General features: G+C 37.4%; 1 protein-coding gene across 3 annotated transcripts in view; it reads left to right on the top strand.

Moving 5' to 3' along the window:
• The window catches only part of LOC118233926 (atypical kinase COQ8A, mitochondrial-like), a 61,675-nt gene extending 56,183 nt beyond the window's left edge, over positions 1-5,492 (top strand). For 2 of the 3 annotated variants that reach the window (XM_035430069.1, XM_035430058.1), the window contains exon 15: positions 2,773-3,066. In XM_035430069.1, coding sequence (XP_035285960.1) covers positions 2,773-3,066 — 294 coding nt within the window. Of the gene's footprint in view, positions 1-2,772 lie in introns of all 3 variants that reach the window. The other variant, XM_035430047.1, reaches the window with a different exon arrangement.
• Positions 5,493-12,971: the final 7,479 nt, after the last annotated feature.

The raw sequence follows: 12,971 nt of genomic DNA, 5'->3' as shown, positions 1-12,971 counted from the left end.
GAGATTCGGGGATTCTACAGCCATCTAGGTGCAGCGGCCACTGTAATGTAGGCATTATATCGGATGGCGGTGGTGAAGAACCAGCTGAGCCGAAAAGGCAAGCTCTTGATTTACCAGTCGATCTTCATTCCTACTCTCACCTATAGTCACGAGCCATGGGTAGTGACTGAAAGAATGAGATTGCGAATACAAGCGGCCGAAATGGGGTTCCTCCGTAGGGGCGCAGTGCTTACTCTCCTTGACAGGGTGAGGACCTCAGTTGTCCAGGATGACCTCAAAGAAGAGCCGCTGCTCCTTTGCATTGATAGGAGTCAGTGGAGGTGGTTCGGGCATCTGAAAACGAGCCTATCCCAGCGTGCATTGGGCAAGAGGCAGGAATACAGCCTGGACAGGCCGCCAATCTATGGCAGAGCATAAGCATAATTAATATGCTTTATAATGGACAAAAAGCATTTTATTGATTTTTGGAGATATTTTGGATATGTTTCTAGACTCCTAGAAATTTCGGACCACTGTGCTGACAGAAAGCTTGTAATTCCCACTTGAAAATGATGCAACGGTGAGTTTCTTGAGTCAAAACAGTTGATTTGTAGTGAAATAATTATGTTGTGATTTACAGCAATGCATCATTTAGACATTTTGGATAGATATGGAGACGCTGGCTACACTGTTTAGTTTTTGCTTCATAGATCTATAGTAGTTCTACATATCCACCCTTATATTTTATGGACTTGTGGTCAAGCAGTTTTTGATCCAGGACATGTGTAGTTTAACCTGTATATATGGTATCTCTCAGTATTTCATTGCAAACTAGAAAAGAGCAAATTCATTTTTGCTTTTTTGCCTAGACAATTGCCTTTTTGGCACTTCATTTCTTCCCAATTTATGAATATAAACTAATATAAGTTAGAATTGTAAATGGTACAAACGTCTTGCTTCAAAAGTCGCGAGTCAGTGGAATCATGGGAAGTGTGTAAACAGCAAGCTAAGAGTTTGGCTATACTACGGCAAGTAAAATGTTAAAATATAGTTATTGGTTAAATTTATGGTTTTGATAAAACAAGACAGCTGTATCAATTGTAATAAGGAATTACGTCAGGACAATTTTTTATTTTTTTATTTTTTTTACTTTTCTTAAATATTATTTGTGATATAAAGAGTTGTACTTAGGTACAGTCTACAAATAGCTAAAATATAGCCTATTCATTTAAATGTGGCTTTTATTCAAATGACAAAGAATGTGATAAAGAAATTATATATGTACTATGCTTTTGCATTCCAATGTGTCTTAATTGCTTAAAAAAAAGTATTATTATTTTGACTGAAACCTAGCATAGAGTTTAAAATTAAAAATCCTGAATTGTTCCTGGGTCATTTGTTATATACAAATATCAGCTGCCATAGCGTTCATGAGATTTATTGTAAAATTCAAGAAGCAGGGGGAATAGGATAATACTGCGGTGAGGATGTTTTTAAAGACCTAACAGGGAATGTCATGTTTTTTCACCAGAAAAAAAAATCTCATCGCCATAATGCTCTGAGTTCGTTTTCTGTCTATGACATTATGAATAATGGGGAAATGCCATGTCATGCGCGGTGGAAGTTCAGTTCGTCAAATGTGATGAGGCTTATACGCGATTAGCTATTTGTTTCCCAATGAAAACTGGTCTTGCTCATACTATCCATTCTCTACATTGCCAAAGTGCAGTAATTATCAGCTTGTAATTTACCTAAACTTATTAGTCAGGCATGAACACAGGTCAGTATTTCGTCATTAAATGCTAGAGACTAACTGAGAGAGTTGAATGAGTCCAAGTTTCTCGGAACAGGCGACTCCTCTTCTGGATCATCCAGAACCCGCATTACCATGCCTGCATTATCCTTCTCTGATCAGAAAAAGAAGACAATACCGCAGACATGGCGATTCTGGGTCTGGATCCAGGTTAACAATGTCCCCTGTTGTAGACAATATTGTTTAGTGCACCTAACATGTCTCGTCTCAGCTCCCACATGTGCTAATTTTCAAACTCAGGATAAATCATATTGTTAACTGTTATTATAGCGGATATATTATTGTTTAAGCATTATTTTTGGTGTGGCGGATAATCTTCCTTGTGAGCTGCTACAGGAAAATGCACTGTAGCTAGGCTATGGGAAACAATGGCCATTGATCATCTTCCAGTCTATGCAAAAAAATCATTAGCATTTTATTTACATGTCTATTCCTGATATCAGGAATTGAATTTAAACTAGTAAAAATTAAATTATTGATATTGAGAATTCAAATTTTAATGAGTTGAAATTCAATTCTTGATATCAAGAATACTAATTTTTAACTAGTTGAAATTCAATTCCTGATATCAAAAATGAAAGGTCCCATTGAAATGAATGGGAAAACATTTGATTTATAACTAGTTAAAATTGAATTCCTGATATCAAAAAACAGTTTAATAAAAGCTTAAACAGCTTGCCATAAATATTTCTACTTTTTACATTTTCTTACACCGAGGGAGTCACCTTAAATGAATTCTTTCCTGATCAAGCTGGAGAGATACACCTTTATATTCATAGTGGATATAAGGGTTGATATCTTTTACAGTCCTGCATTGTATTGGTGACAGGGAAAAATATTTACGTTCATTAACATTTTAAATTGTAACAGGGCACGATGTAAAACAGTTAAAGGGGGAGAATATATTCTGAAAGTATATTATGGTAATTTGTTATATTATAGCAAATATTGTATATTTCTTGCTTTTAACTTGTGCTCAGGAAATGGAGAATGCCCACGTGGATGCGGTGATGATCCTGGGTGAGGCCTTCTCTTCTGATGAGCCATTTGACTTTGGCGCTCAAAGCACCACAGAGCGCATCCATAGCCTCATCCCCATCATGCTGAGGCAACGCTTGACCCCACCCCCTGAAGAGACCTATTCGCTGCACCGCAAGATGGGAGGATCCTTCCTCATCTGCTCCCGCCTTGGCGCTAAGCTGACATGCAAAAAGATGTTCCAGGATGCCTACAGCAAATACTGGAGCTGTCGTCAAAAAGACCACAGTCAGTGACCACAACTGTAACTTGAGGACAAACTTCAGTGCGAGGAGGAGTGGGAGCAGGGCGGGGTGATTTTGCTCCGACTCGGCCAGTGATATGAACTGAATGTGAATATCACTTTGTTCTTGATCTTTGAAGAGTCTGCATTTTTCTTTGCTTGCTGAGGCAGTGTTAAAGGGCACCGAGAAGTTCTTTGAAAATATACCCACATAATCTGTATAGATTAGAATGTCGGACCAGAAGTTTTCCTTTGTTTTATTTTCCTCTTCATACAACTTTGTTTTTCATAAAACAATCATATTAAGATCATTGGATATATTTACTAAATGACAACAATAAGATCAAGAACTGATATGTTTTTCAGAGAATGACCATATGTGCCTTATGATGGAGGTAGTAATCACCATAGGAATTGTTTTTTGTCCAGAGAGAAGAGTCTGGTCATATGAGGACTTTTCTCCTTATATGAGGAATTCATGTGAAGTAAAAGTAGAGCAGTTTTTGAATGTGTATCACGAACAAATGCAGGGTGATTAAATTGATTAAATCATGTATTTGTATTGTATAATAACCTATTATCAAGCACAGACAAGGGTTACATGCAGAAATCAGAAATTTTATTTGAGCACAGGGTGCTGAAGATGGTCATTATGTGTAAACGTAATCTAAGAAAAAGCTACCTCTGTTATCCACACCCAGCAAGTGAGGATTGGTTTGGCACAATTCTTTTTGGACATTAGGCAGCCACAGCATTTTGGGCACACAAGTATTACATACATTGGCGTATTGTCATTTCTACTGGGTGAAGTATCTAAAGACTGAGATCTATGTGTCTGAAGCTGTTATTTTCATTGATGTTTTTGTTGTTTCTCATCTCCATGTTAGAAATTCTTATCTGTAAACAGTTTTGTCTTGGGTAAATGAAATTGGAATATCAGGAATTATGAACATTGATTCTGGTATTGTCAATCATTTTGTGAGGTCGGCAATTAAAATGTTTTAGTTAGTAGAAGAGCCTGAGATATTAGAAGGTAATGGATTGTGTTTGAATTTTCAGGTTTCTACCTACTATTGAGTTGGAAAAACCAAAATTTACTTTCTAAATTGTGACAGTGGTTCCATAAATGCATAATTGGCACATTTTATCAGAATTGTAATCCAAATATCAGACATTCAACCTGAAAAATTTATATTGTCGTAATTTCTGTTGTTACGATTTTAATTATATATAGTAATGCAGGCAAGCTGTAGTCTGGCACTGTGGGAGAGATAAAGCAAAACACCGTATTGCATCATTTGTGAGACTCCACAGTTACAATCACGTGCACCTTCCTGTCACCATTAAAAAGTTCCTGTCAATACTGAAAAAAGGGGTGAAGGGTGAGTTCTGCAGATAAACTGGAACATCCTGTTCTGTAAGACATTTTGCATAGTGTATACGTGTGGAGAAAGAGACTTAAGAGGATTAACTTCAGTACAGAAATTGGCTTCAGATTTCTTATACATTGAGCTCTTTTAGTGGCTAATTTCCTATTCACTTGGGAAGCGATGACCTTGTGTGGTGTTATCATGAAAGCAAAACCAATATTGATTGAACCAGGAGCTTTCCCACAAGATGGCAAGGGAAATTGTTATGGGTACATGTGTCATTTAGCATGTGGTAAATAGATTCACTTCTGAAACTCCCAATTAATGTGTCTGTTCTGTTTGAAAATAAATATAGCAGGAAGAACAATGAAATTATGTATATCCACATTAAAGGGAAAAAAAAAACTTAATGAAACGCATTAATTATACTGTATCATGTACTGACAGCTTCACTAATCTGGTGATAAGCAGACCAGCCTACTGGAAGGTAACTGGATTGTATAGTATCTCTTGTGTGTTTTTCCCTATGACTGTGTGTTCAAGTTGGTTTCAGACCATAATCAGGCCCCTCTGAGGGGGCTTAATGTATCTCAACTAAAACACATTTTACAAAAATGCCAAGTTAAGCGTACCAAGCACTGTCTATAAGTCATTAATTGTTATGTGCAAAAACTAGGCCTGTCGTTAAATTATTGATATGAAAATGTGGCTAAGTTGGAACAAACAATTTTGGCTATCATAGCCCACATAAATTAAACAAGCTGTATTCCAAAGGAATGCTACCTACAGTAATGTTTCCAAAATTATTTCAGGTAACTTGTGTGTTTTCATCTTACTGTACATACTGTACATCTTTCATCTGAAGAAAATGTGGTCTCAAACTTTATGTATCAATGAATATGTCCAATGCCAATCATTTATAGTGGAAATAATCTGCAATTCAGCTGTGTTACACTGTCATTTATTTTTAAAATGAGAACGCTATATGTTTGAAAAGTTATCTGCTTCCATTGCTTTGGGTGTATGAAAAGCACATCATGAATAAAATGCATTATTATTATTATGATTAGAAAATTGTTAGCAAAGAAGTTTTTTTATTATGTTACATTGTAAAAGAAATTATACTTATTTAAACTTGTGATCTGACCCACAAACATACAGTAGATTAATGGGGCAAACATACAGTATATCTGGATTGGTTTGTAATATTCAATATTGAATCGCCCTAAATATAATTTTTCATCGGTATTTATTTATTCAATCTCCATTTCTGCAGTGTAAATGCTTGTAAGTTTATTGGTATACATGTCTGTTTGTAAATGTGATTGTTAGATTCTGCTGGCAAAATGTAATGACATTCTATTTATCCATCTATGTACAGTACACAATTGGTACTTATTTTAAGTTGCAAATATATACAGTTGAAGTCGAAAGTTTACATACACCTTAGCCAAATCCATTTAAACTCAATTTTTCACAATTCCTGACATTTAATCCTAGTAAACATTCCCTGTTTTAGGTCAGTTATGATCACGACTTTATTTTAAGAATGTGAAATGTCAGAATAATAGTAGAGAGAATGATTTATTTCAGTTTTTATTTCTTTCATCACATTCCCAGTGGGTCAGAAGTTTACATACACTCTGTTAGTATTTGGTAGCATTGCCTTTGAATTGTTTAACTTGGGTCAAACATTTCGGGTAGCCTTCCACAAGCTTCTCACAATAAGTTTCTGGAATTTTGGCCCATTCCTCTTGACAGAACTGGTGTAACTGAGTCAGGTTTGTAGGCCTCCTTGCTCGCACATGCTTTTTCAGTTCTGCCCACAAATTTTTGATTGGATTGAGGTCAGGACTTTGTGATGGCCACTCCAATACCTTGACTTTGTTGTCCTTAAGCCATTTTGCCACAACTTTGGAAGTATGCTTTGGATCATTGTCCATTTGGAAGAGCTATTAGCGACCAAGCTTTAACTTCCTGGCCGATGTCTTGAGATTTTGCTTCAATATATCCACATAATTTTCCTTCCTCATGATGCCATCTATTTTATGAAGTGCACCAGTCCCTCCTGCAGCAAAGTACCCCCACAACATGATGCTGCCACCCCCGTGCTTCACGGTTGGGATGGTGTTCTTTGGCTTGCAAGCCTCACCCTTTTCCCCCCCAAACATAACGATGGTCATTATGGCCAAACAGTTCAATTTTTGTTCCCTCAGACCAGAGGACATTTCTCAAAAAGTAAGATCTTTGTCCTCATGTGCAGTTGAAAACTGTAGTCTGGCTTTTTTATGGAAGTTTTGGAGTAGTGGCTTCTTCCTTGCTGAGCAGCCTTTCGGGTTATGTCGATATAGGACTCGTTTTACTGTGGATATACAGGTGCAATCAAAATTATTCAACCCCTCTAACCCATAAGATGTCTTTGTGATGTGAATAAAATTTCATGACAGTGTATCAACTAAGGCCTTTTAAACAGAAATACATGTTTATTAGAACATGTTCAAATGATTTTGAAAACATACGGCTGAGCTTACTATTTGTTATGAGGAAAAAAATGAAATTCTCTCCAAAAACTCAATGACCAAATTATTCAACCCTCAAAATCAGTACTTTGTGGAACATCCTTTAGCTTTTATAACTTCCAATAAACACTTCCTATAAGTACTCACAAGCCTCTGACATCTCTCTTTTGGCCCATTCTTCCTGTGCAAATGCTTCAAGTTCACCAATATTCTTTGGTTTTCGTGATGCCACTGCTTTCTTCAAATCCCACCAAAGATTTTCAATGGGATTTAAATCTGGGGACTGAAAAGGCCAGTCAAGGACATTCCAAGATCGTACCCTGAACCAAGCTTTGGTTGACTTGGATGTTTTCTTGGGATAATTGTCTTGCTGGAAAGTCCAATGATCACCAAGTGTCAGCTTATGCACTGAGGGCATCACATTCTTCTCCAGAATGGCCTGGTATTTCAAGGAATCCATGGTGCCAGTTACACGCTGAAGATTGCCAGTACCAGAAGCAGCAAAACACCCCCACAGAAGGACTGACCCACCTCCATACTTGACTGTGGGGATGGTGTTCTTCTTGTCATAAGCTGCACCTTTCTTGCACCAGACATACCGCTTATCCATGGGTCTAAACAATTCCAGTTTTGTCTCGTCATTTCATAAAATATTCTCCCAAAACTCCATAGACTTATCCAAATGACGTCTTGCATATTCAAGTCGATTTTTCATATGCTTACTGGTTAAGAGTGGAGTGCGGCGAGGTGTCCGGCCATGAAGGCCTTGCTTGTTCAATATCCTTGTTATCGTCTGTACTGATACTTTTGTTCCAGCTTTCAAAAGGTCATCCTGTAAGCCTTTGGCAGGAATATGAGGGGTTTTCTCAGCAGTTCTTACGATGTGCCTGACACCAGTTGATGTAACTTTGCTCTTCCTTCCACGTCCAGGTAGGTTTACTGCTATTCCATGACTTTTAAACTTCCTTATGATGCTGCCAATTGTGTCTCTTTGAACTTTCAATATCTTGGAGATCTGTTTGTATCCATTGCCTATTTTATGCAATGAAATAATTTCTTCTTTTAACTTTTGAGAGAGCTCCTTTGTCTTTGGCATGTTTGCTAGTCAGCTTCAAATTGATGTGAAGTGCTTCGATGGGATTTATGTTTATCACAGGTGAAGCAAACCGTATCGTTATGGATTTCCTAAGGGCTTAAGTGTGTTTCCACAAAATATAGCCACTCTACAGACCAGCATATATTTAAAAAATGGTGATATTGAATGGGGGTTGAATACCATGGTACCATGGTGTTTATACTTGCGTAGTATTGTTTGTACAGATGAACATGGTACCTTCAGGCATTTGGAAATTGCTCCCAAGGATGAACCAGACTTGTGGAGGTCCACAATTTTCTTTCTGAGGTCTTGGCTGATTTATTTTGATTTTCCCATGATGTCAAGCAAACAGGCACTGAGTTTGAAGGTAGGCCTTAAAATACATCCACAGGTACACCTCCAATTGACTGAAATAATTTCAATTAGCCTATCAGAAGTTTCTAAAGCTATGACATAATTTTCTGGAATTTTCCAAGCTGTTTGAAGGCACAGTCAACTTAGGGTATGTAAACTTCTGACCCTCTGGAATTGTGATATAGTGAATTAAAAGTGAAATAATTTGTCTGTAAACAATTGTTGGTAAAATTACTTGTGTCATGCACAAAGTGGATGTCCTAACTGACTTGCCAACACTATAGTTTGATAACATGAAATCTGTGGAGTGGTTAAAATGAGTTTTAATGACTTCAATATATATATTGTACAGGAACTGTACATTTTGCAAAATTAACTTGGCAAACAAGCATAAAAATCTCCTTTCTGGTTTTCATCAGTTGTTCATTTAAAAGATGTATTCAATATTTTTTTTATTTGACATTTTAATGTGACAGTTTGAATGACCACATTCAAAATTCTTCAGTTGGTTAGACAAAAATAAAAAATAAACACACAAAGCCAAGTTACATTAACTAATTTAGGAAACATTGGGCAGATAGCATTGCTTTGGAACAGAGCTTCTTTAATTAGTGTGAGCTAAGACAGCCAAAATAGTTGTAAGTTGGCTCAATTTGATATCAATACTTTTAATGACAGACCAAGATTTTGCAAGTTTGAATTAATCACTTAGTCGATGTATGCATGACTAACTTGGCATTTTTGTATGTTGTTGGGATATCATTTATTTTTGTGCTGTGTTATGAGCAACTGATAATAATAATGCATATAAATTTGTGAACTATAAGATAATTAAATTTAGGGAGAGACATTCATACACATACACACATGCAAATATACATTCTAGCTCAGAGAAACATGTATGTGGATGGATTTAGACATTTTTACTCTTCCATAAATTACAAATAAATGAAAATGTCATATTTTTAAATGGATTACGGTGTGTTTTAATGGGTTATTGTATGAACAATACACTTACTAATTGTAGATAGATGATCTGTATGCCTAGCTAACATTAATTTAAAAACATACCATTTGTAAGGTAGATAAAGTAGCCTCGTTAAAAAGTAGTTAAACTGCCTTACCGGTCGATTTGGCCATTGTCACTTCAAAAAATCAATAAATCTCCCATCACAATCATAAATGTATAAATAGGAAAAACATCTAACTGGAAAAATTGAAGAATGATTATGCACTTTTTTAACAAGGTTAAGTTTGTTCTTAAGGTGTAAGTCAATCTTACACCTTACGTCCACAGGGTTAGGGAAGGTATCGTTTGGTCTTTCATTAACGCCTTCGCACAAACCCCCTAGTGGCTGGCACACTGGTGTCCCCAGATTGCTCAACTCAGACATTCATTGCTTCCTGCAAATATAGTATAAGTGGAAACAACAAACTCTGTGCTTTATTAGTACATGATACACTACAATGATGCCAAATATGGAGTCTCTGAGTGCCACCATTGTCGCATAGGTCATTCATTTAACAAGCACCCCCTTCCTGCAGTCTCATCTGCAAATACACCCCCCAAGCATGACATACTGGACAATAGCATGTATCTGAGAGTTCAAAAAAATATTCTTTCATCACCAAAAATTTGTATTCCATCATAGCAACAGGGTAAAGCCAACAAAAGCCAAAGGTATGCCAATACAGTGGTGAAAAGCACTACTCTCTGAATAGTGAAACAAACAAGTGGAATTATACCGCGTCATTGTACTGATATCAATATCTGCGACTAAATATGGAATAAATTCACACTCTTACCATTGATTTTACACATAAAAATCTCCCTTTCAAGGAGAACAACTTAAGTTTTGCATTTTCACCATGATAATTGCATTTGTGGCATTTTATTGCTACCTAAATTATGAATATAAGTTAGTATTGTAAATGGTACAAGTGTCTTGCTTCATTTAAGCCATTAGCGCTCATTAATGTTAGCTATGCTTCTAGAGCTAGTTTGACCATAACGTGGAACTTCTAACTTTCACTACCTATAGGGCTATGCCCCATTTATGTGATACCGTTGTGGAAGATTGAACCTACATAGCCTAATTATGTGCACCATCTACCTATTGTGGCAGCTCTATTTTTTACTTACCTTCTTATCTATCTTTTCTTATTTTGGGTTATTATTTCTTATATTGTTTTACTATGTTTACCCTTTGCATTCACTAGCACACTTGCAGAGTAACCACAGTGAGCAAAAGCCAGAATCTAGACGTCTAGAGGGGTGGAAATTTTCACCAAATGTTTATAAAAAATGTTCCCTGGGACATTAAGCACTTCATTGCAGGCTAACATCGGTCTATTTGCTGTATTGTTAACTGTGCATTTGTCAGATAAACTTTCGTTTGATTTAATCAGTCAGCTAACTAGGTAATAGACTAGATGCCATTGCATGTTATTAATAAGCAGAATTATAGCTTATCCCCCCCCCCAGATGTTCAAGATAACGTGACCGTTCTGCTAGTTCCTCAACAAAACCTCTAGAGGAAGCTTTGTAACTTGTAGCTGAAGTATTTTCCCACAATCAGCTATAATGATGTTGCAGACAGTGTTGGAGCTAGATGTTGGAGGCAGTTGTACACTAGAGTTGTCAATTGGCCCGAAAATTCAAGCTCAACCTGAGCCGGCCCAAGAGGGTGATTACATAAGCCACTGTAGCTCATTTAGTGGGGAACGTAGATGGTTGCAGTTCAAAAATCATAGAGCACTGAGATAAAAAAGAGCGGCAGGTTCCCGGCTCACCCGAATACTTGGAGTGACAGATGAGGCTCACGGGCAGGCGCAGAGGGCGCAGATGAGGGTACTGGAACATCTGACGATGTTGTAGTGGATATGTGCTGAATGCCCTGGGCTAGTCGGAGAGGCTGAATTAAAGCAGTCAGGTCAGCGACACTGGCAGCGAGAGAATCCAGGGTCTTATTTACAGAGTCCAGGTGTGCCCAGCAGTTATTCCCTGCTGTTCCAGAGCAGCTTTTACCTGGCCAGGATCTGCTGGGTCCATCTTGATCAGACTGTACTGTCAGGCTTTGCAGGCAAAGACCCAATCGCAAACCAGATGAAGAATCAAATTCAAAAGTTCAAATTCAAATTCAGATTTATTCCATAGCGATCCAAATCAGCAGGCAGAGCATGAACCAAAAGACAATCCAGGTCAAAAGCCAGCAATTCACAGGGCAAACAATCCAAAACAGCAGGAAAAGAACAGGTCGCAGTAACAGATACAGGATTTCAATTTCCAGACAACAAACTGCACGAACAGACTCAGAAACACAAGTTCACAATCTGACAAGGAAGAGGTGCAGACCCAGGAAATAAATACACATGCAATAAACAGAAAAGACAACAAGGAACAGGAGGTAGTAATAGGGGTAATTAAAGTAATAATCTCTAAGATTTTCATTAAAATAAATGTCTGTTAATTCACTATCTGTCGCCGAATTAGGTAACACAATGGTGATTGAGCCTATTATTATATTAATTTATATTATTATTATTATTATTATTAATAATATAATAATTTCTGATTAAAGAACTGGGTGTCTGTGGCGACATTCTCGGAAAAAAAATCACAAGCGGCGCATAGTTAGTGACGCGTTTTCCATCACCCATCAGTGCTTGGTCCGCCAGAGAGGGTAGATGGAGCAAACACAACAGGATCGCTCTTCAACTCACTTGCGTGTGAGCGGTGTACTGTTTTTTCCAATGTCTGCTAGCGTTACAATAACAGAGAAAGGGGGGGGAGGGGTTATGGAACCCTAAAAAGTTTTTGTGCAACATGAGAGGTCATATTATTTGTTGATGTAGATTTCCTATTACATTTGATGACAATGTAACGTTACTAAATTACAAAGCCTAGCTATTTTCACAGCTAACGCTAGCTACCGGACCATGTGAATAAAGGCAACATTAGTTTAGACAACGTTGCGCACAGTATCCATCTCTCATATCAGGTAACATTGCGTTAGCTAGCTAGCTAATGTAATTAACACAATTTAATGTCAGCTAACAATTAGAAAAAACGCTAGCTAATGCTACCGATTGGTACCGACCCCGCAAAACGTCTCTCGAATGCAATGCTACCTTGTTGCAATGTAGCTAACTAAAGGTCAGTTCAGATCAATGATTCGCAACGAGACTGGATGCAACTTGCAAAATTCCAAGACGTCTGATTGTAAACGTTCTAACAGCACTTGGTGATTTGACCAGGTGAGTCTTTTGAGACCCCAGGCAACGGCTTCAGACGCTCTGCAACTAACCAGTTCACACTGCTGCAATTTTCTCTGCAACATTCTAAAACTGTTTCGTCTCGTTGCAAATCATTGATCTGAATTGGCCTTAACGTTACCGTTATTTACTTTGCCATCAAGTTCATCGATATATTATAATGATTGGAATAAAGCCGTCTTTACACAGAGCATTAACCAGGGGTATAGGTGGAGCAGAGCCAGGTCTGATTTCAGTGTAAAGATGTCAAACCAGAGAAAACTAAATAAAAGAATACAGCAGTATGGATTAGCGTTATTATTTT

Source organism: Anguilla anguilla, chromosome 1 (assembly GCF_013347855.1).
Source record: "Anguilla anguilla isolate fAngAng1 chromosome 1, fAngAng1.pri, whole genome shotgun sequence".
Classification (NCBI taxonomy): Eukaryota; Metazoa; Chordata; class Actinopteri; order Anguilliformes; family Anguillidae; genus Anguilla; species Anguilla anguilla.
The sequence above is the reverse complement of the archived record's forward strand: the minus strand, read 5'-3'. Positions and strand labels throughout refer to the sequence as shown.